We start from the raw sequence: 23,186 nt of genomic DNA on the forward strand, positions 1-23,186 counted from the left end.
TGTACACAATAGGCCACATCAGTTTCAGTGACAGGCTCAGGTTGGCACCGGGGGGGGGGTCCCTGTCTCATTGGGGCACCACAGGGGCAGCTCCAGTCCCGTCCCCCCCCATAGCAAAGCTCAAAGGGGGGGGACCCTCATCCATCACCCTGTGGGGGGGGCATTAATGTCATGGGGGGGTCCATAGGGGAGGGGGTTTAAGCTTCAAGGCCTGGGGGGATTGGGGGGCGGGGGGCACCTTTAGGTCCATAGAGCCCCCCCCAATGGGGTGGGTGGTGCTGGGTGGCGGAGGGGTGGTCCCAGTTCGGGGGAGGGGCATGGATGGAAGCATCCATTGGGTGCTGGGAGGGGGTCATGGGGGGGGCACCCATCTCCAGCGGTTTATGGGGGGGGAGGGGGCGTCCACATGGGGCTGGGGACCGCCATGAGGGTGCTCCCGCCTCAAGGTCCGGGCGGGCGCCACTGCCGGTGGCGCTGTTTCCCGTTCCGGGCTGGCGCCGCTACCCGGCGTTTCCGGTTCCCGTCGTTGTTCCGGTTCCCGTTCCCCGTTCGCCGTCCCCGCTCCCGTTTCCCGTCGTTCCCGTTCCCGTTTCCCAGCGCGGTTCCGGCCGCGATGGGCGCGCACCTGGCTCGGCGCTACGCGGGCGGCGCGGACACGGAGCCGGACCCACTGCGCATGCCCACGTTTCCCCCCGAGCTGGGCATGCCGGAGCGCCGCCCGCGCAGTCAGTGCCCCACGTGACCTTGGGGTGACCCCCGGGTGACCCCCGGGTGACCTCCGGGTGACCTGTGCATGCACCGGGGGGCTGTGGGGGCTATGGGGTGGCTATGGGGGCTGTGGGGGGGCATAGAGAGCTATGGGTGCTATCGGGCCTATGGGGGCTATGGAGGGGCTATGGGGGCTATGGGGGGGCTATAGGGTGGCTATGGGGGCTATGGGGGGGCTATAGGGTGGCTATGGGGTGGCTATGGGGGCTGTGGGGGCTATGGGGTGGCTATGGGGGCTGTGGGTGCTATGGGTGCTATAGGGTGCTGTAGGTGCTGTGGGTGCTATGGGTGTTGTGGGTGCTATACAGTGCTATGGGTGCTATGGGCCACCAGGAGCACATCACACCCAATGTGCCAGCTCCACATCACCCCACTCATGTCCCCATTGCCCCCCATTACCCCTATTACCCCATTACTCCCATTGCCCCCATTATCCCCATTGCCCCCATGTCCCCATTACCCCCATTGTCCCCATTACCCCCATTTCCCCATTACCCCACTGACCCCGTTCCCCCCCAGCCATGGTGGCCTCCGCGGAGGTCCTGGCCGCGGCGCGGGTGCCCCTGGAGCAGCGCGATTTCTGCGCCCATCACCTGGTGAAGCTCCTGCGGTGCAAGCGCGACGCCTTCCCCGCACCGTGGAGCTGCCGGGACCTGCAGCACGGCTGGGAGGCCTGCCAGCACCACGAGTATGGGAACGGGGGGATAGGGGGGATATAGGGGGTATGGGATATGGGGTATGGGGTGTGGGGTATGGGGCATGGGATGTGGGGTATGGGGTGTGGGTTATGGGGGATGGGATATGGGATACGGATGGGATATGGGGTATGGGGTACGGGATATGGGGGATGGGGGATAGGATATGGGGGATGGGATATGGGGTACGGAATATGGGATATGGGGGATGGGATGTCGGGTATGGGATATGTCATTCCGTGTCACTCCACTCCCATGTTGTTCCTGTGTCATCCCTGTGTCATCCCCGTGTCACTCCCATGTGATTCCCATGTCATTCCCATGTCATTCCCATGTCATCCCCATGTCATTCCCATGTCACTCCCCGTGTCATTCCCATGTCATTCCCATGTCATTCCCATGTCATTCCCATGTCATTCCCATGTCACTCCCCGTGTCATTCCCGTGTCATTCCCGTGTCATTCCCGTGTCATCCCCATGTTCCCAGCTATGTGATGCGCATGAAGGAGTTTGAGCGCGAGCGGCGGCTGCTCCAGCGCCAGAAGCGGCGGCGCCTGCGGGAGGAGGCGGCGGCGGCGGCAGCACAGGCGTGACGAGGGCACACGTGACAGCCACGTGACAGCCATGTGACAGCCACGTGACACCCACGTGACACCCACGTGACAGCCACATGACAGCCGCGTGACAGCCATGTGACAGCCACGTGACACCCACGTGACAGCCGCGTGACACAGGCGTGAGGCCTCAATAAACACCCGGAGCTCTCCTTGTGTTTTATTGCCAGGGACAGGGGACACCCAATGGGGACACCCCAGTGGGAATACCCCAATGGTGAGAATGGGGACACCCCAATGGGGACACCCCAATGGGGACACCCCAATGGTGAGAATGGGGACACCCCAATGGTGAGAATGGGGACACCCCACTGGGGACACGACCATGGGGACACCCAATGGGGACATCCCAGTGGTGAGAATGGGGACACCCCAATGGGGGCACCCAATGGGGATACCCCAGTGGTGACACCCAGTGGGGACACCCAATGGGGGCACCCCAATGGGTCCGTGTCCATGTGTCCCCCATTGGGGTCTCCCATCGGGTGTCTCGTTGGGGTTCCCCATCGGGTGCCCCCAGGGGGTGCTCAGAGCAGGAAGGGGACGATGGGGGAGCGCAGGGCCGGGTACTCGCGGAACTCCCGCAGGTAACTGCGGTGCTTGCCCTGCGCCCAGATGGCCATCTGCACAAAGCCCACCAGCGAGAAGAGAGCCACTGCGGGGACAGGGGGACAATGGGGGTAATGGGGACACTGGGGGCAATGGGGGTAATGGGGACACTGGGGGCAATGGGGGGCAATGGGGGTAATGGGGACATTGGGGGCAATGGGAGCAATGGGGACATTGGGGGCAATGGGGACATTGGGGGCAATGGGGACATTGGGGGTAACGGGAACGTTGGGGGCAATGGGGACTTTGGGGGCAATGGGGACATGGGGGGCAATGGGGGCAATGGGGACATTGGGGGTAATGGGGACATTGGGGGCAATGGGGGCAATAGGGACATTGGGGGCAATGGGAACATTGGGGACATTGGGGGCAATGGGGACATTGGGGGCATTGGGGGCAATGGGGATATTGGAGGCAAAGGGGACAATGGGGACATTGAGGGCATAGGGGACATTGGTGGCAGTGGGACAAGGGCTATGGGGACCCTGAGCTCAGCATGGGACAAGGAATGGGACAAGGAGCATGGGGGGGGCATGGGGAGACTCCGGGGTTGCCCCCCCCCAAAGGTGACTCCTCCCCTTGGGTCCCCCCATCACAATGACCCCCCCCTCACCAGGCAGGCACTGGGTCATGATGGTGAAACCGATCCAGGAGCCGACCTGGGGGGGGGCAGCACCCATGGGGGGCCGTTAGTGCTCCCCAATGGCACCCAGTGACCCCAGTACACCCCCACTGCCCCCCAATACACCCCATAGCCCCCCCAGTGCCCCCCAATACACCCCCCCATAGCCCCCCCCAGTGCCCCCCATGGCCCCGGTGCCACCTCGTAGGTGTAGTTGGGGCAGGAGACGAGCAGGAAGAGCCATGTGAAGGGGTTGCGGGTGGGGTACGGGATCTTGCGCGTCTTGGAGCCTGGATGGGACAGGGGTGTAACATGTAACATGTATGGGACATGTATGTAACACGTAACATGTATGGGACATGGGTGTAACGTAATATGTATGGGACATGTAACACGTAACACGTATGGGACATGTATGAGACATGGGTGTAACATGTATGGGACATGGGTGTAACACGTAACATGCATGGGGCATGGGTGTAACATGTAACATGTATGGGACACGTATGGGACATGTGTGTAACACATGTATGGAACATGTATGTAACGCATGACATGTATGTAATGTAACATCATACACGTCGTGTAATGCGGTTAACACATGACATGTATGTAACATGTATGTAACATGTAACATACATAACACGTGTGACGTGACATCCTGACATATGCATGTGACCCCCTGTGCAACACCCCCATGTGTGTCCCCTGCAACCCAGCACAAACATGACCCCGCACACATGTGACCCCACACACACGTGACCCCTCACACATGTGACCCAGCACAAACATGACCCTGCACACACGTGACCCCCCCCACATGTGACCCCGCACACACGTGACCACGTCCATGTCCTCACCCGCAGGGCGCAGGTTCCTCAGGGCCACGTGGATGGAGAAGTTCCCGAGCTGGCAAAACTGGGGGGGGGAGATCAAGGGGGGGTGCACCCCATAGACCCCCAATACATCCCATAGACCCCCATGTACCCCATAGCACCCCAATACACCCCATAGCACCCCAATACATCCCATAGACCCCCATGGACCCCATAGACCCCCAATACATCCCATAGACACCCATGCCCCCCTAGACCTTCATGCACCTCATAGCACCCCAATACACCCCATAGACCCCCATGCATTCTATAGCACCCCAATGCACCCCATAGACCCAACCAACACCCCATAACCCCCCAGTACTCCCTCGCACCCAATGCCCCTCCAGCACCCCATAGCCCCCCCCAGCATCCCATAGTACCCCAATACACCCCCTAGCCCCCCCACATCCCATAGCCCTCCATAGACCCCCCCAACACCCCATAGCACCCTATAGCACCCCATGGCTTCTCCAGCACCCCATAGCCCCCAATGCACCCACAGCCCTCCATAGGCCCCCCAGCACCCCACAGCGCCCCATAGCACCCACCAGGAACATGGCCAGCGCCAGCTTCACCTGATCATCCCCATAGGCTGAGGGGACACAAGGGGGGGGTCAAGGATAAGGACACCCCCCTGCAGTATCCCCATAGGTTGTGGGGGGACAGGGACAGGGATGGGGACACTCATGGGGGTCTTGATCTGATGGGTGACAGGGATGGGTGACAGTGACAGGGATGGGTGATGGTCAGGTCTATAGGGTGCATGGGTGATGGGTGACAGTGACACTGATGGGGATGTGATCTGATGGGTGACAGGGATGGGTGAGGGTGACAGGGATGGTGACAAAGCAGGTCTATAGGGTGCATGGGTGATGGGTGACAGTGACGGTGACACTGATGGATGTGTGACCTGATGGGTGATAGGGTGATGGGTGACAGGGATGGGTGATGGTCAGGTCTATAGGGTGCATGGGTGATGGGTGACAGTGGGTGACAGTGACAGTGACACTGATGGAGGTGTGACCTGATGGGTGATAGGGTGACGGGTGACAGGGATGGGTGATGGTCAGGTCTATAGGGTGCATGGGTGATGGGTGACAGTGGGTGACAGGGATGGGTGATGGTGAGGTCTATAGGGTGCATGGGTGATGGGTGACAGTGGGTGACAGGGATGGGTGATGGTCAGGTCTATAGGGTGCATGGGTGATGGGTGACAGTGGGTGACAGGGATGGGTGATGGTCAGGTCTATAGGGTGCATGGGTGCCAGGGGGTGCCAGCACTCACCGGGGGGGGTGTACAGCGGGTGGTTGATGTAATAGGCCATCCAGGCAGCAAAGCCCCAGTAGTAGGTGCAGTTCTGGGTGTGGGGGGGACACACAGAGAGCACCCATGGGTGACACCGGGGACACCCCCCCGGCAGCACCCATCAAAGGGACACGGGGGGGGCTCACCTTGAAGATGTTGCGCAGGGGCATGGTCCCATGGGAGAAGCGGTGGATGAAGAGGGTCTCCAAGAGGCGCTTGATGTAGTGGAAGGAGTGACAGGCACAGGCCAGGCTGGGGGGACATGGGGGGATATAGGGGATATAGGGGACATAGGGGACATGAGGAGATATAGGGGACATAGAGGCTATAGAGGATATAGGAGACATAGGGGACATGGGGGATATAGGGAACACAGGGGACATGAGCGGATATAGAGGATATAGGAGATATAGGGGACATAGAGGCTATAGAGGATATAGGGGACATAGGGGACATGCGGGGTATAGGGGATATAGAGGATATAGAGTATATAGGGGATATAGGGGATATAGGGGATATAGGGGACATAGGGGATATAGGGGATCTAGGTGACAGCTCTGCTCCCCCTGCCCCAAATCCAGCTGCATCCAAGTGAGGTGCTGAGTCCCCCCTCCCCAACACCCTCCAAGACCCCCCGATTGGCCCCATTCCCCCATTGCCCCACATCGTCCCTATTGCCCCACATTGTCCCCATTACCCCCATCACCCCCATTGCCCCCCATTGCCCCACACTGCCCCTATTGCCCCATTGGCAGCACTCACTGGACCACTCGGTGCCTGCTGGCAGTGAAGTCGTAGCGGGGCCCATACAGGAAGGGGACCCGGAAGTAGAAGAGCAGGTAAATGAGTAACGGCCCCGCGTACTCCGTCAGGAACACCTGGAATGGGGATGGGATGGGGGGGATGGGCCACGGGCAGGGGGGCATAGAGATATGGATGGGGGCATGGGATGGGGGATGGGTGAGGGATGGATGATGGATGATGGATGGATGGATGATGATGGATGATGGATGGATGATGGATGATGATGGATGGATGATGGATGGATGGATGGATGGATGGATGATGATGGATGGATGAAGGATGGATGATGGATGGATGCATGGATGACGATGGATGGATGGATGGATGATGGATGGATGGATGGATGGATGATGGATGATGATGATGGATGGATGAATGGATGATGATGGATGATGATGGATGATGATGATGATGGATGATGATGATGGATAATGGATGATGATGATGGATGATAATGATAATGATGGATAATGGATGATGATGATGATGGATGATGGATGATGATGATGGATGGATGAATGGATGATGATGGATGATGATGGATGATGATGATGATGGATGATGGATGGATGATGGATGCAGGAGCTGTGCCAGGAGCCCTGACCCCATCTCCTCACCGTCACCCAGCTGATCTGTGCCCCGAGGTCTCGGAAGTAGAAGGTGGCCGTGGTACCCACGGGGAGGCTCTGCAGCACATCCTCATCCTTCAGGGACCGGCCCTCTGCAGGGACAGCCTGCTGACCAGAGACCCACAGACCCCACAGACCCCCATAGACCCCCATAAACCCACCATAGACCCCATACACACACATAGACACCTATAAACCCGCTGTAGGCCCCCATAAACCCCCATAAAGCCTCCATAGCCCCCCATAAGCCCCCACAAGTCCCCCAATAGACACACCATAAACCCTCATAGACCCCCATAGACCCCCCATAGACCCCATAGACACCCATAAACCCCCTATAGACCCCCATAGACACCCATAAACCCCCATAAACCCCCCCCATAAACCCCCCCATAGACCCCCAATAGACCCCATAGACCCCCATAAACCCCCCATAGACCCCCAATAGACCCCCATAAACCCCCTATAGACCCCCAATAGACCCCATAGACCCCCATAAACCCCCCATAGACCCCAAATAGACCCCCATAAACCCCCTATAGACCCCCAATAGACCCCATAGACACCCATAAACCCTTATAGATCCCCTACAGACCTCCCATACACTCCCAGTAGACCCCATAGACCCCCATAAACCCCCCACAGACCCCCAATAGACCCCCATAAACCCCCTATAGACCCCCAATATACCCCATCGACACCCATAAACCCTTATAGACCCCCTATAGACCCCCCATAGACCCCCAATAGACCCCATAGACCCCCATAAACCCCCCATAGACCCCCATAAACCCCCTATAGACCCCCATAAACCCCTATAGACCCCCACAGACCCCCATAAACCCCCTATAGACGCCCCATAAACCCCCTATAGACCCCCATAGACCCCCCATAAACCCCTATAGACCCCCCATTATCCCCTGGGTACCACTCACTGGGATCCAGCCGCAGTGACTGCCGGGCTGGGTACCACTGGGGATCTGCAGGGCACAAGGGACACGGCACTGGTGGCCCCTTGGGGACAACGATGGCACCCGAGGGGTGTGGGAGCCCCAATGTCCCTTATGGGTGCCCCAGTGTCCCCCTATGGGTGCCCCCATTGTTCTTTATCGGTGCCCCCAATGTCCCCCTATGGGTGCCCCCAGTGCCCCCTATGGGTGCCCCCAATGAGTGCCCCCAATGTCCCTCTATGGGTGCCCCAATGTTCCTCTATGGGTGCCCCAATGACCCCTTATGGGTGCCCCCAATGTCCCACTATGGGTGCCCCCATTGTTCTTTATGGGTGCCCCAGTGTCCCCCTATGGGTGCCCCAATGTCCCTTATGGGTGCCCCCAATGTCCCCCTATGGGTGCCCCAGTGTCCCTTATGGGTGCTCCAATGTCCCCCTATGGGTGCCCCCAATGTCCCCCTATGGGTGCCCCAATATCCCTTATGGGTGCCCCAATGTCCCCCTATGGATGCCCCCAATGAGTGACCCCAATGTCCCCCTATGGGTGCCCCAATGTCCCCCTATGGGTGCCCCCAATGAGTGCCCCCAATGTCCCTTATGGGTGCCCCCAGCTGCCACCTACGGGCCTTGGTGAAGAGGTTCTTGATGTCAGCGATGGTGGCGTGAGGCTCTACCTATGATGTGGGGGGGAGGTAAGGAAAGGGGATGGGTGTTGTGTGTGTGTGCCCCCATCCCCATCACCATGATGGGGTCACCCCATTGTGGGCAGTAGGGAGGAGGGGGGTAAGGGAAGGGGATGGGTGCTGTGTGTGTGTGCCCCCATCCCCATCACCATGATGGGGTCACCCCATTGTGGGCAGTGGGGGGGGGGGGGTAAGGAAAGGGGATGGGTGCTGTGTGTGTGTGCCCCCATCCCCATCACCATGATGGGGTCACCCCATTGTGGGCAGTGGGGAGGGGGGTAAGGAAAGGGGATGGGTGTTGTGTGTGTGTGCCCCCATCCCCATCACCATGATGGGGTCACCCCATTGTGGGCATTGGGGAGGAGGGGGGTAAGGAAAGGGGATGGGTGCTGTGTGTGTGTGCCCCCCATCACCATCACCATGATGGGGTCACCCCATTGTGGGCATTAGGGAGGAGGGGGGTAAGGTAAGGGGATGGGTGTTGTGTGTGTGTGCCCCCCATCACCATCACCATGATGGGGTCACCCCATTGTGGGCATTAGGGAGGAGGGGGGTAAGGAAAGGGGATGGGTGTTGTGTGTGTGTGCCCCCATCACCATCATCATGATGGGGTCACCCCATTGTGGGCAGTGGGGAGGAGGGGGGTAAGGAAAGGGGATGGGTGTTGTGTGTGTGTGCCCCCATCCCCATCACCATGATGGGGTCACCCCATTGTGGGCATTAGGGAGGAGGGGGGTAAGGAAAGGGGATGGGTGTTGTGTGTGTGTGCCCCCATCCCCATCACCATGATGGGGTCACCCCATTGTGGGCATAGGGGGGGGTCCATGGGTACCTTGTCGAGGAAGCAGAGCTTCTGGCGGCTGCGCGCATCCAGGATCTCCACCTCGAAGAAGAGAGTGGCTTTCTTGAGCTTCTTCGGGGGGGGGGCCCGGTGCCACAGCTCCAGCAATGGGGACAGAGCCACCGGGGCCTCCTCCATGGCCCTTGGGCACGGCCCGAAACCTGATCGGGCCTTAGGGTGCTGCTAAATATAAAGGCACCCCCCCCCCCCCCCAAGCATCACCACCCAATGGCACCCATCCCATTGCCATCACGTCATGGGGTGGCTCTTGGCCACCGTGGCCCCAAAGGTGGCCCTGGAGGTGGCCATGAGGGGCAACGGGAGGCGGTGGTGAAGGGGACACAGGAGGTAAGGAGGGACCCCTCTTCCCCCCCCCATCAATGGGACCCACAGTGGGTGGTGGCACCCATGGGGTGTGCTAGGAGGGGGGGGGCAGGGTGTGTTATCTGCTGGCACCCAAATAGGGGTGGCAGCCTTGGGGACACCCAAATAGGGGGTGGCACCCATGGGATGGGGCTATGGGGATGGGGGCTGTCCCCTTAGGGACAACCAAAGGGGGTCTGGGACTCCCATAAAGGGGACACCCAATGGGGCCTTGCACCCCTGGGACCCCACTGTAGGGGCAGCTATATATAGGGACTGTGTATGCTATATAGGTATGTGTTATATATACTATATATACACTGTATATGCACTGTGTATAAAGTATATATACTGGGTATTTATACTATAGATGCTACGTGTGTGCCATATATACACTATACATAGTGTGTATATGTGCTATATATGCTATACGTATGGCATATTTACACTATATGTACGCTGCATACTATGTATATGTACTATATATACAGTATATACATTATATAGTCTATATACTATACATATATAGTATATACACTGTATATATTATGTATGTGCCATATATACACTATATACATGGTGTATATACTATAAATATAGCATATATACACTATATATATTATATATACTACATATATCATATATACTTCGTGTATATGATATATATACCATGTATATATAGTATATATAACGTATATACTATATATATGGCATCTATACACTGTATATATACCATATACACACTTTGTACATACTATATATGCTATATACATGCCATATATACTGTATATACACATATGGTCTCTCTATATATACTATATATATGTTATATATCACATATAAACCCCCATATACAGCGCATACACAGGGGCCATAGGGGACACCCCAATGGGACCCGGCACCCCTGGGGACACCCAACCGCTCATGCGCACACGCGCCCCCCCCGTCTGTCCGTGGCGCTGCCCGTCGTGCCCGGCGCATGCGCAGCACCGCAGCGGCGCCTCGCGGGTCCGTGGAGCTGGAACCGGAGCCGGGACCGGGAGCGGGGCTGGAGCCGGGGCTGGAGCCGGGGTTGGGTCCGGGGCTGGAGCCGGGGTTGCGGCCTCGGCCGGGCCCGGGCCCCCGGTGCCGCCGCTCACCTCGTAGTGCTTCATGGCTGCTCCCGCCCGGCGCCCCCTGCTGACGTCAACCGCCTCCTCACGCCCCCGCCAATCGCTGCCGCGGGGCTGGGAGGGGACAGCCAATCAACGAGCGTGGTGTGACTCCCTCCCTCCCACCCTCCCACCCCTCGCGGCGGTCCCGCCCCCTGCGCTCTGCCCCGCCCCTTCGCTGTTACTGGGGCAACGGGAACTCCTGAGCGCGCCGCTGCCAATGGGAGGAGGAGGCGGGGGTGGAGGAAGGAGGAGGCAGCCAATAGGGAGGCGGGACGAGGGGAGGGAGGCGGGCCTTCGGGTGGTCGGGGCTTCGGGGACCCCATGTCCCATATCCCCATGTCCCTGTATCCCATTATCCCCATGTCCCTGTATCCCCATATCCCCAATATTCCCATGTCCCCATGTCCCTGTATCCCCGTATCTCCATGTCCCTGTACTCCCATATCCCCATATCCCCATGTCCCATATTCCCCTGTCCCTGTGTCCCAGTGTATTTATGCCCCCTTGCTGGCTCTGTGCATGATGGTGGCTTTAGGAGACAGGGTCGGGCTGTCACTGCAGGTGTAGGTGGCTATGGTTGACAGGGTGTCACTATGGGTGATGATAATAGTGTCTATGGGTGACAAGGTGTCTCTATGGGTGACAGGGTGTCACAGGGGGTGACAGGTTCAGGCTGTCACTGGGGGTGTAGGTGTCTATGGGTGACAGCGCCTATGGGTGACAGTGCTGTCATGGCGGGTGATGCCGACGCGTTGCCATGGTGACGCTCTCCGGTGGGGGGGCCAGAGGTGGTACCAATAGCAGCTTGTCCCGGTTGCCATGGCAACCTCCCCCTCCCACCTCCACCCCACGCCCCGCCCCTCTCCGCGACGCACCGCTCTCCGATTGGCAGCCGTACGGAGGGGCGGGGCGGGGCGCTCTCCCATTGGCAGATACGCGGCGGGGGCGGTGCCAGGCGCTCGGCGGGCTCTGGAAGGTTCCGGCTGCGCCTCAGTGAGGCGGCGGCGGGGCCGGAGCCGGAGCCGGAGCCGGAGCCGGGATCGGGATCGGGATCGGGATCGGGATCGGGATCGCGATCGCGATCATATCGCGACATGGGCAAGGACTATTACCGCACGCTGGGGCTGTCCCGCGGCGCCTCAAGCGAGGACATTCGCCGCGCGTACCGGCGGCAGGCCCTGCGCTTCCACCCGGACAAGAACAAGGAGCCCGGCGCCGAGGAGCGCTTCAAGGAGGTGGCCGAGGCCTACGATGTGCTCAGCGACCCCAAGAAACGGGAGATCTTCGACAAGTACGGGGAGGAGGGTGAGCTATGGGGCAGCCGTGGGGCTGGCAGTGGGGCTGAGTGCTGGGCCATGGGGCAGGCAGCAGTGGGGCAGGGTATGGGGCTGGCAGTGGGGCAGGACCATGGGGCAGGCTGTGCGGCTGTCAGTGGGTCAGTTGTGGGGCTTAAGTGGGGCAGGCCTGGGGCTGGCAGTGGGGGGGGGCTGTGGGGCAGGCCTGGGGCTAGCAGTGGAGCAGTAGGGCAGGCCACGAGGCCGTCAGTGGGTCAGCCATGGGGCTGGCAGTGGGGAAGGCCATGAGGCTGGCAGTGGGGCAGGCGGTGGGGGGGGTGACAGTGGGGCAGGCACATGGGGCAGGCCATGAGGCCGTCAGTGGAGCAGGCTATGGGGCTGGCAGTGGAGCAGGCCATGAGGCTGTCAGTGGATCAGCTGTGGGGCTGGCAGTGGGGCAGGCCTCAGGCTGGCAGTGGAGCAGGCTGTGGGGCAGGCCATGAGGCTGGCAGTGGATCAGCCGTGGGGCTGGCAGTGGAGCAGGCTATGGGGCTGGCAGTGGGGCAGGCTATGGGGCTGGCAGTGGAGCAGGCCATGAGGCTGTCAGTGGATCGGCTATGGGGCAGGCTATGGGGCTGGCAGGCAGTGAGGCAGGCAGTGGAGCAGTGGTGCACTGCCCATGGGGCAGGCCATGACGCCATCAGTGGGGCAGGCCTGGGCCTGACATGGGGCAGGCTATGGGGCTGGCAGTGGAGCACGCCATGAGGCTGTCAGTGGATCAGCCGTGGGGCTGGTGGTGGAGCTAGCAGTGAGGCAGGCCATGAGGCAGTCAGTGGGGCAGGCTATGGGGCTGGCAGTGGGGCAGGCCCATGGGGCAGGCTATGAGGCCATCAGTGGGTCAGCTATGGGGCTGGCAGTGGGGCAGGCTGTGGGGCCGGGTGCCGGGCCATGGAGCAGGCAGCAGTGGGGCAGGCTATGGGGCCAGCAGTGGGTCACCCATGAGCCTGACAGTGGGGCAGGCTATGGGGCCGGCAGTGGGGCAGGAGCCTGGGGCGTGCTGGAGCCGGCCGGGCCTGTTGGGGCCGTCAGCGGCGTCTGCGCCCGAGTAGAACCGGTTCCCTCAGCGCCACCGCCCCACGCTCTGCCCCACACCCAGCCCCATGCCCTGCCCCATAGCCTGCCCCACAGCCAGCTCCGTGCCCAGCCCCACACCCTGCCCCACGCCGGCATTCATTCAGCAGGGTTCCTGTCACTAACCTGCACTCCCTGCCCTTCCCTCCATCCCCTTCCCCTCCTGTCCTTCTGTTCCTTTCCCTCCATCCCCTTCCCATCTCTCCATCCCTGTCCCTCTACCACCTTCATCCCCATCCCCTCCCCTCCATCCCCTTTTCCCCATCCCCTTCATCCCCATCCCCTCCCTTCCATCCCCTCCCCTCCATCCCCTTCATCCCCATCCCCTCCCCTCCATCCCCTCCCCTCCATCCCCTCCATCCCCATCCCCTCCATCCCCTCCCCTCCATCCCCTTCATCCCCATCCCCTCCCCCCATCCCTCCCCTCCATCCCCTCCCCTCCATCCCCTCCCCTCCATCCCCTCCCCTTCCCCCTCTCCCTACACCAGGTCTAAAGGGGGGCACCCCCACCTCAGGCCCCGGGGGGGTCCCCAACGGCCCCACCTTCACCTACACCTTCCGGGGGGACCCCCACGCCATGTTCGCCGAGTTCTTCGACGGCCGCAACCCCTTCGACACCTTCTTCGTGCAGCGCAGCGGCGAGGATGAGGACGAGGAGCCCTTCACCACCTTCCACGTGGGCTTCCCCCGCGGGCGCCCGCCCGGGGCCCGCCGCCAGGACCCCCCCGTGCTCTACGACCTCAAGGTCTCCCTGGAGGAGATCTACAGCGGCTGCACCAAGAAGATGAAGATCTCCCACAAGCGCCTCAACCCCGACGGGAAGACGGTGAGGAATGAGGACAAGATCCTCACCATCGAGGTGAAGCGGGGCTGGAAGGAGGGCACCAAAATCACCTTCCCCAAGGAAGGGGACCAGACCCCCACCAACATCCCCGCCGACGTCGTCTTCGTCCTCAAGGACAAACCTCACGGGGTCTTCCGAAGGGACGGCTCCGACATCGTGTACCCGGCCAAGATCAGCCTCCGGGAGGTGGGCGCCGCGTTGGGGTCGTGGTGGGAGGGAGCAGCAGGGATCCATTGATCGTGGGCATGGTGGGGATGGAGAGACCGGATTGGTCTGGGGGCAACGTCAAGGTTGGGTTCGTCATGGTGGAGACATCAACAAATGACTTGGTCTTGGTGGAGACGACAAGGTTGGGATGAGTCTTGGTCATGGTGGGACATCAAGGATGGGTTGGTCTTGTTTATGGTGAGGGCATCAAGGATGGGTTGGTCTTGGTCCTGGCAAAGACATCAAGGTTGGGTTGGTCTTGGTCCTGGCAAAGACATCAAGGATGGGTTGGTCTTGGTCATGGTGGGGGCATCAGGGATGGGTTGGTCTTGGTCCTGGCAAAGACATCAAGGATGGGTTGGTCTTGGTCATGGTGGGGCATCAAGGATGGGTTGGTCTTGGTCCTGGCAAGGACATCAAGGATGGGTTGGTCTTGGTCATGGTGGAGATGTCAAGGTTGGGTTGGTCTTGGTCCTGGCAAGGACATCAAGGATGGGTTGGTCTTGGTCATGGTGGGACATCAAGGTTGGGTTGGTCTCGGTCATGGTGGAGATGTCAGTTTTGGGTTGGTCTTCATGGGGGTATCAGAGCTGGGTTGGTCTCGGTGTGGATGTAGTGGGTGAAGGTTGGTTCTGGCCATGGGGGGGACGCAGTGGCTGAAAGTTGGTCATGGTGGGGACATTGAAGTTGGGTTCGTCTTGGTGTTGGTGATTGGCTCTGTTGGGTGCCAGTTGGCTCCACTGGGTGCAGGTGGCTCCATTGGGTGCAGTTGGCTCCATTGGGTGCTTTGCTCCATTGGGTGCTGCTTGGCTCCATTGGGTGGTGTTCAGTTCCATTGGGTGCCTCTGGGCTCCACTGGCTGATGGTCAGTTCCGTTGGGTGCCATTTGGCTCCATTGGGTGCCACTGAGTTCTGTTAAGTGCAGTTGGTTCTGTTGGGTGCTGCTGGGCTCCATTGAGTGTGGTGGGCTCCATTGGGTGACATTCAGCTCCATTGGGTGCTCGTTGGCTCCACTGGGTACCGTTTGGCTCCATTGGGTGCCAATGGGCTCTGTTGAGTGTGGTTGGCTCCATTGAGTGCCATTCGACTTCATTGGGTGCCGCTTGGCTCCACTGGGTACCGTTTGGCTCATTTGGGTGCCAATGGGCTCCATTGAGTGTGGTTGGTTCCATTGAGTGCCATTCGACTTCATTGGGTGCTGCTTGGTTCCATTGAGTGCTGCTTGGCTCCATTGGCTGCCGCTTGGCTCCATTGGCTGCCGCTTGGCTCCATTGGGTGCCTCTTGGCTCCATTGGGTGCCGGTTGGCTCCATTGGGTGCTGCTTGGCTCCATTGACTGCCGCTTGGCTCCATTGGCTGCCGCTTGGCTCCATTGGGTGCCTCTTGGCTCCATTGGGTGCTGCTTGGATCCATTGGGTGCTGCTTGGCTCCATTGGGTGCTGCTTGGCTCCATTGGGTGCTGCTTGGCTCCATTGACTGCCGCTGCTCTCCATTGGCTGCCGGTTGGCTCCATTGACTGCCGCTGCTGTCCATTGGCTGCCGGTTGGCTCCATTGAGTGCCGCTGCTCTCCATTGGGTGCCGCTGGTCCCCATTGGCTGCTGGTTGGCACCATTGGGTACTTGTTGGCTCTGTTGAGTGCCGCTGCTCTCCATTGGCTGCCGGTTGGCTCCATTGGGTGCCTCTTGGCTCCATTGGGTACTGGTTGGCTCTGTTGAGTGCCGCTGCTCTCCATTGGCTGCCGGTTCGCTCTGTTGAGTGCCGCCTGTCCCCATTGGCCGTTGCTGTCCCCGCAGGCTCTGTGCGGGTGCACGGTGCACACACCCACCCTGGACGGCCGCACCATTCCCATGGTGTTCCAGGACATCCTGAAGCCCGGCGTCAAGCGGCGCATCCCCGGCGAGGGCCTGCCCCTGCCGCGAGCACCGGAGCAGCGCGGGGACCTGGTCATCGAGTTCGAGGTCAAGTTCCCAGACCGCATCCCCCCGGCATCGCGGAGCCTCCTGGAGCAGATCCTGCCCCTCTGACCCCCAGCCATGGGGCACTGGGGGCCAGCCCCACACACACACACACAAGAGGCAGGCAGGGCCATGGGGGGCCCCCTCTGCCCTATTGGAGCTCATGGGGTGGCCCCCACCCCCTTCATGGGGTCCATATGGAGGGTGCTGGGGGGGGTGTCATGTGTGTTCCCCCCCCAACTCCATCTATGGGGGCCTGGGGGTCCTTAGGGGGTGTCCCCCCCCATCTTGAGGGTCATGAGGTGTCCGTAGGGTGTCCTATATCCACCCTCTTGGGGTGTTCCCTCCACCCCATGTTGCTCATGGGGTGTCTTTAGGGTGTCATTCCCCCCCTTATTGGGGTCCTAGGGTCCTGTCCCCCCCTCCCAACCCCATCTATGAGGTCCTGGGGTGTCCTTAGGGTGCCCCCCCTATCTCTCTGCTCTGGTGGCCTTGGGGTGTCCTTGTGCTCTGTCCACCCCCCCCTCATCTCTGTGCTCTGGGGGGATTTTGGGGTCCCTCACTTGGGGGTCGTGGGGTTCACTGCCCCCCCAATGATTCAGGGGTCTCCTAACTCCATTATTGGGGTCCCCATGCCCTTGCCCCCCAATTCTTTGGGGTCCCCCCATCATTCCCCCCCATCCTCCCCCCCCTCCATTCTCCACCCCATTTGGGGTCCCCCCTCCCTCATCTCATCCATTCCCCAATTTGGGGTCATCCCCCCATCATTTTCCCCCCATTGCTCCCCCCCCATCATATCCCCTCCTATATGGGGTCCCCCCCCTCCTCCCCCCCCCAATATGGGGTCCCCCCAATCATTCCCCCCCATTACCTCCCCACTTTGGGGTCCCCCTGGGGGGGGGGCATCACAGTATCCCCTCCCCCCCTCCCCGTTTACCCCCCATCCCAATCCATGGGGGACCCCCCATTGAGTGGGGGGTGTTGGGGGGCCGCGGGCGGCTCTGGGGGGGTCTATGGGGGGGGCGGGTCCCTCGTATCCTTTGGGATGAATCCGCCCGGAAAAGGGGCTGTTCCTGCCGGAACTCTCGTGGCTTTGTATAAAGCATCAAACCTGCCCCCGGCTGTGAGCGTTTGTGGGGGGGACCCCAAAATGGGGTTTGGGACCCCCAACCTGGGGGTGGGAGACCCCAAAATGGGGTCTGGTACCCCCAAATTGGGGTGTGGGAGCCACAAATGGGGTCTGCGACCCCCAGATGAAGACTGGGACCCAAAAATGGGGTCTGGGAGGCTCAAGTCTGCGGTGAGACCCCCCCAGTGAGGTCTGGGACCCCAAATAGGGACTGGGACCCCCAAAATGGGGTCTGGTACCCCCAAATTGGGGTGTGGGAGCCATAAATGGCGTCTGGGACCCCCTAAATGGGGCTTGGGAGACATAAATATGGGGTGGGACCCCCACAATGGGGTCTGGGACCCCAGAGTTGGGGTTTGGGACCCCCCAAATTGGGGTGTGGGAGCCATAAATGGGGTCTGGGACCTCCCTAAATGGGCATTGGGAGCCATAAACTGGGGTGGGAGCCCCCCAAGGGGGTCTGGGACTCCCACAATGGGGCCTGTGCCCCCCGAAGGGCTCTGGGACCCTGGGTCCGCCCGCCCGCCATGGGGCGCAATTCCCGGATCCGCCCATCCCGGGGACTCGCAACTCTCGCTCCTGATTGGCTGCGGGCGGCCCCACCCTCGGGGGAATGCGGGGCCGGGCGCGCCCACCGCCTGGAGCGCGGGGAGGGGGAGGCCTTTCCTGCCCACACCCACCTCCCATTGGTCAGCGGGGCGGGGCGGCGGCGCTGATTGGTCAAAGGGCGCTTTGGCCCCGCCCTCCCGGAAGTGTCGCTCCGGCTTCAGCGCCCGGCGGAGAGTCCGGCGGTGAGCGGCGGGGCCGGGACGGGGGGTTCGGGGGGGTTCGGAAAGAGCCGAGAGGTCCCGAAGGGTCCGGGGGCGCTCCGAGGGGGTCCCGAAGGGTGCCGAGGGGGTCCGAAAGGTTCCGGGAGGGTCCCGAAGGGTGCCGAGGGGGTCCGAAGGGTTCCGGGGAGGGATCCGAGGGGGTCCCGAAGGGTTCCGGGGAGGCTCGGAGGTGTCCGAAGGGTCCCGGGGCTGATCCGAAAGGTCCCGGAGAGACCCGAGGTGTCTCGAAGGTGTCCGCAGGGTCCCGATGGGGTCCGGTGGGTCCCGAGGAGGCTCCGAAGGGTCTCGGGGAGGGGGGGGGGGTCCGAAAGGTCCCGGAGAATCCCGAGGGGTCCCAAATGGTCCCGGGAGGGATCCGAATAGTTCCTGGGGGTCCCGAAGCGTTCCGGGGGGTCAGGAAGGGGTCCGAAGGGTCCCCTATTGACCTCCCCGTGTCTTACTGTCTCCCATTGTTCTCCCATACCCCCCCTTGCCCCGCATTCTCTCTATTCCCCCATTACCCCTAATTCCCCATTACCCTGTTGCCCCCATTACTTCTCATTCACCCCCATTTATTTTCTCTTTCCATTCACTCTCTTCCATTCATCTCCATTTATTCACTCTCTCCATTCACATCCATTCACCTTCATTCTCCCTCATTCACCCCTTCCGTTCCTCCCCATTTATCACCCCCCTCCATTCCCTCCATTTCCCCATTCATTGCCCCCCATTTCCCCTCCATCCCCCCTACATTCCCCCCATTCATTGCCCCCCATTCCCCCATTTCCCCCCTCCATTCATCCCCATTCCCCCCCTTTGTTTCCTCCTTCGTTTCCCCCCCTTTCCCCCATTCATTCCCCCTTCATTTCCCCCATTCTCCCTTCATTTCTCCCCATTCTCCCCATTCATTCCCGCCGTTCCCCCCATTCGTTCCCCCCTCCTTTCCCCCTGTTCCCCCATTCAATCCCCTCCATTCTCCCTTCATTCCCTCTATTTCCCCCGTTCATTCCCTCCGTTCCCCCCCATTCATTCCCCTCTGTTCCCCCCATCCATTCCCCCCCATTCCCCCCCATCCAACCCCCCATTGCCCCCCCTCCGTTTCCCCCCCCCAGCTCCCCATCCTCCTCCCTTCCCCCCCCGCTCCCCGCCGATGCCGCTGGGGCTGAGCCGCCGCAAGAAGCCGCCGCCGCTGGTGGAGAACGAGGAGGAGGCGGCGGCGGGGGGGGGCGGCAGCGGCGGGGCCGGGGGCAGCGGGGCCGAGGCCGGGCCCGGAGCGGGGCTGGGGGCGGGGCCGGGGGCGGGGCCCGGAGCGGGGGCGGGGCCGGGGGCGGGGCCGCTGCGGCCGCGGCTCGTGTTCCACACGCAGCTGGCGCACGGGAGCCCCACGGGGCGCGTGGAGGGGTTCAGCAACGTCCGGGAGCTCTACGGGAAGATCGCGGCGGCCTTCGGGATCCCCCCGGCAGAGGTGGACGGGGGGGAACGGGGGGGGAAACGGGGTCCTATGGGGGGGGAACGGGGATGGATGGGGGGGAAACAGGGTCCTATGGGGGGGAACGGGGATGGGGGGAATGTGGGTGGGGATGGATGGGAGGGAATGGGGGGGAAAAGGGGTCCTATGGGGGGAATGGAATGGGGGGAATGGGGATGGATGGGGGAAATGTGGGCAATAGGGATGCGGATGGATGGGGGGAATGGAATGGGGATGAATGGGGGGGAATGGGGATGGATGGGGGATGTGGGAATGGGGTTGAATGGGGGGAATGGAACGCGCATTAATGGGCATAGATGGGGGTGATGGGGGGAATGGGCGTAATGGAGTAATGGGGATGGATGGGGGCTGTGGGAATGGGGTTAAATGGGAATGGGGATGAATGGGGTGAAGGGGGCTGATGGGGGAATGGGGATAACGGGGGTGAATGGGAGCAATGGGGGGAATGAGGGGGAATGAGGATGAATGGGGACAATGGGGGGAATTGGGAGAATGGGGGCAATGGGGGTAGTGGGGTGCTGGGGGGGGTACCTGAGGGGGTAATGGGACCCACCACACTGTGTCCCATTGTGTCCCCCATTGTGTGTCCCATGGTGTCCCATTGGGGTGTCCCATTGTGTGCCATTGTGTCCCATTGTGTGCCATTGGGGTGTCCCATTGTATCCCATTGTGTCCCATTGGGGGGTCACCCCATAGCACCCCATTGACTCCCCCCCGCAGGTGCTGTTCTGCACGCTCAACACGCACAAGGTGGACATGGAGAAGCTGCTGGGGGGCCAGATCGGGCTCGAGGACTTCATCTTCGCGCACACGCGGGGCCAGCGCAAGCGCGTCGAGGTCCTCAAGTCCGAGGAGGCGCTGGGGCTCACCATCACCGACAACGGCGCCGGCTACGCCTTCATCAAGGTGACCCCGTGGGGCCATGGGGTGGATATGGGGGTCAATGGGTGCTGTGGGGAGGGGGAAGCTGGGAGGGTACCAGGGCAACGGGATGGGGATGCCTATGGGTGGCCTTGGGGACCTGTATGGGTGGCCGTGGGGAGTCTTTGGGTGCCTATGGGTGTCTATGGGTACCCCTATGGGTGCCTATGGGTGGCCATGGGGACCCTTTGGATGCCTATGGGTGGCCCTGGGGACCCCTTTGGGTGGCCCTGGGGACCCCTTTGGATGCCTATATGTGGCTATGGGGCCCCCTTTGGGTGGCCATGGGGACCCCTTTGGGTGCCTATGGGTGGCCATGGGGATGCCTTTGGGTGTCTATGGGTGGCCCTGGGGACCCCTTTAGTGCCTATGGGTGGTCATGGGGACCCCTTTGGTGCCTATGGGTGGCCATGGGGACCCCTTTGGGTGGCCCTGGGGACCCCTACGGGTGGCCCTGGGGACCCCTTTGGTGCCTATGGGTGGCCTTGGGGCCCCCTTTAGTGCCTATCGGTGGTCATGGGGACCCTTTAGGTGTCTATGGGTGCCCCTGGGGACCCCCTTGGTACCCATGGCCCCCCCGTGCCCGCAGCGCATCCGCGAGGGCAGCGTCATTGCCCGCATCCCCCTGATCGGGGTCGGGGACGTGATCGAGGCCATCGACGGCCGCAGCCTCGTGGGCGCCCGGCACTTCGAGGTGGCCAAAGTGCTCAAGGAGCTGCCCCGGGGCCGCAGCTTCGCCCTGCACCTCACTGAGCCCCGCAGGGCCTTCGGTGGGCACCCAATGGGGGGAATGGGGGGGGCAATGGGGGAGAATGGGAGGGGGGGCAATGGGGGTATCCCAATAGGAGACAGCAGGGGGTGAATGGGAGGAGGGACAACGGGGGGGTCCCAACGGGAGAGTCCCAATAAGAGGCAATTGGGGGGCCCAATGGGAGGGGGCCCAATGGGGGCAATGGGAGAATCCCAATAGGAGGCACTGGGAGGAGTCCCAGTGGGAGGGTCCCAATAGGAGGCAATGGGGGGGGTCCCAAAGGGAGGGTTCCAATAGGAGGCAGTGGGAGCAGTCCCAATGGGAGGGTCGCAATGGGAGGCAATGGGGGGGTCCCAATAGCAGGGTCCCTATGTGAAACAATGGGAGGGTTCCCATGGGAGTCAATGGGAAGGGTCCCAATGGGAGTCAATGAGAGGGTCCCCCTCCGTTGCACTGGGAGCCCCCCCCCCACCGTGGGGTCAGGGCTTGGGTTGGAGCCCCCCACCCCCCCTCTGACCCCCCCTTTTCCCTTGCAGACATGATCGCCCCAAGGGGAGGGGGGGGCCGAGGGGGGGGCACCCCCATGGGCTCCGGTCGGGGCACCCTGCGCCTGCGCGCCAATGGGCCCCCCACCCTGGAGGAGCAGGTACTGGGACCCTCATCATGGGGACCCCCATCATGAACTTCCCCATATCCCTGATCCCCCCCCATCATGGGACCCCCCCATCATGGGACCCCCCCATCATGGGGACCCCCCCCATCATGGGGACCCCACCATATCCCTGCCCCCCCCATCATGGAGACCCCCCCCATATCCCTGCCCCCCTCCCATCATGGAGACCCCCCCATATCCCTGATCCCCCTCATTATGGGGAACCCCCCCCATACTGGGGACCCCCCCAACCCCTCTGTGCCCCCCCCAGCCCTCAGCCTTCGAGGAGCGCGCAGTGGCCAAGGTGGACGATTTGCTGGAGAGCTACATGGGCATCCGGGACAGCGAGCTGGGTGAGAGCCCCCCCATGGGACCCTTCTACGGGACCCCCCTATGGGACCTCCCCCATGGAACCCCTCTAATGGGTGCTGGGACCCCCCCATGGGACCCCCTAATGGGTGCTGGGACCCCCCCATGGGACCCTTCTATGGGACCCCCCCATGGAACCCCTCTAATAGGTGCTGGGGCCCTCCCATGGGACCCCTGTAATGGGTGCTGGGACCCCCCCCATGGAACCCCTCTAATGGGTGCTGGCACCCCATCAATGAGGCACTCCAAGGGGACCCCCACAATGGGTGCTGGGACTCCCCCATAGGCCCCATAACCCCCCCACGCAATGGGTGCTGGCACCCCTCCATGTGATACCCCCTAATGGGATCTGGGACCCCCCCCATGTGACCCCCCCACAAATGGGTGCTGGAACCCCCTTCCCCATAAGAACCCCCCCAATGGGTGTTGGAACACCCCCCCATGGGACCTCCCCTAATGGTTGCTGCCCTCCCCCCATCGTGTCACAACCTCCCCATAGGACCCCACTATCGGACCCCCCCCATTGCACCCCTATGGTCCCCCCCCATTGACCTCCCAGTATCCCCGCAGCCGCCACCATGGTGGAGCTGGGCCGGGATGCTCCGGATCCGGATGCGCTGGCTCAGGCCCTGGATTCCCAGCTCGGGGACTTCGCCTTCCCGGACGAGTTCGTCTTCGACGTCTGGGGGGCCATCGGCGACGCCAAAGCGGGGCGCGGATGAGGGGGACCCCCCCCATGG

General features: G+C 61.7%; 4 protein-coding genes across 4 annotated transcripts; 3 read left to right on the forward strand and 1 right to left on the reverse strand.

The window, feature by feature from the left end:
• Window positions 1-585: 585 nt before the first annotated feature.
• Window positions 586-2,056, forward strand: NDUFB7 (NADH:ubiquinone oxidoreductase subunit B7). Its single transcript, XM_061353769.1, has 3 exons — window positions 586-725; window positions 1,288-1,456; window positions 1,951-2,056. The coding sequence occupies exons 1-3, from the start codon at window positions 614-616 to the stop codon at window positions 2,054-2,056; spliced, it is 387 nt and encodes a 128-aa protein (XP_061209753.1). The 5' UTR covers window positions 586-613.
• A 540-nt stretch (window positions 2,057-2,596) lies between these two features.
• TECR (trans-2,3-enoyl-CoA reductase) lies at window positions 2,597-11,000 on the reverse strand. Its single transcript, XM_061353768.1, has 13 exons — window positions 10,901-11,000; window positions 9,390-9,440; window positions 8,497-8,548; window positions 7,861-7,905; window positions 6,914-7,017; window positions 6,255-6,370; window positions 5,639-5,744; window positions 5,472-5,544; window positions 4,735-4,778; window positions 4,169-4,226; window positions 3,510-3,598; window positions 3,300-3,345; window positions 2,597-2,732 (listed from the first exon to the last, which is right to left on the reverse strand). Exons 1-13 carry the CDS (start codon window positions 10,913-10,915, stop codon window positions 2,605-2,607), a joined length of 927 nt encoding a protein of 308 aa, XP_061209752.1. The 5' UTR covers window positions 10,916-11,000; the 3' UTR covers window positions 2,597-2,604.
• A 968-nt stretch (window positions 11,001-11,968) lies between these two features.
• On the forward strand, window positions 11,969-16,395 carry DNAJB1 (DnaJ heat shock protein family (Hsp40) member B1). Its single transcript, XM_061353770.1, has 3 exons — window positions 11,969-12,220; window positions 13,809-14,350; window positions 16,165-16,395. Exons 1-3 carry the CDS (start codon window positions 12,010-12,012, stop codon window positions 16,393-16,395), a joined length of 984 nt encoding a protein of 327 aa, XP_061209754.1. The 5' UTR covers window positions 11,969-12,009.
• Window positions 16,396-19,390: 2,995 nt separating this feature from the next.
• GIPC1 (GIPC PDZ domain containing family member 1) lies at window positions 19,391-23,186 on the forward strand. Its single transcript, XM_061353772.1, has 6 exons — window positions 19,391-19,729; window positions 20,474-20,659; window positions 21,264-21,444; window positions 21,962-22,071; window positions 22,349-22,430; window positions 23,017-23,186. The coding sequence occupies exons 1-6, from the start codon at window positions 19,415-19,417 to the stop codon at window positions 23,166-23,168; spliced, it is 1,026 nt and encodes a 341-aa protein (XP_061209756.1). The 5' UTR covers window positions 19,391-19,414; the 3' UTR covers window positions 23,169-23,186.

This window comes from Neopsephotus bourkii, unplaced genomic scaffold (genome assembly GCF_033783945.1).
Source record: "Neopsephotus bourkii isolate Nb327-2 ecotype Australia unplaced genomic scaffold, CSIRO-AGI_Nbou_v1 NB_694, whole genome shotgun sequence".
Lineage (NCBI taxonomy): Eukaryota > Metazoa > Chordata > Aves > Psittaciformes > Psittacidae > Neopsephotus > Neopsephotus bourkii.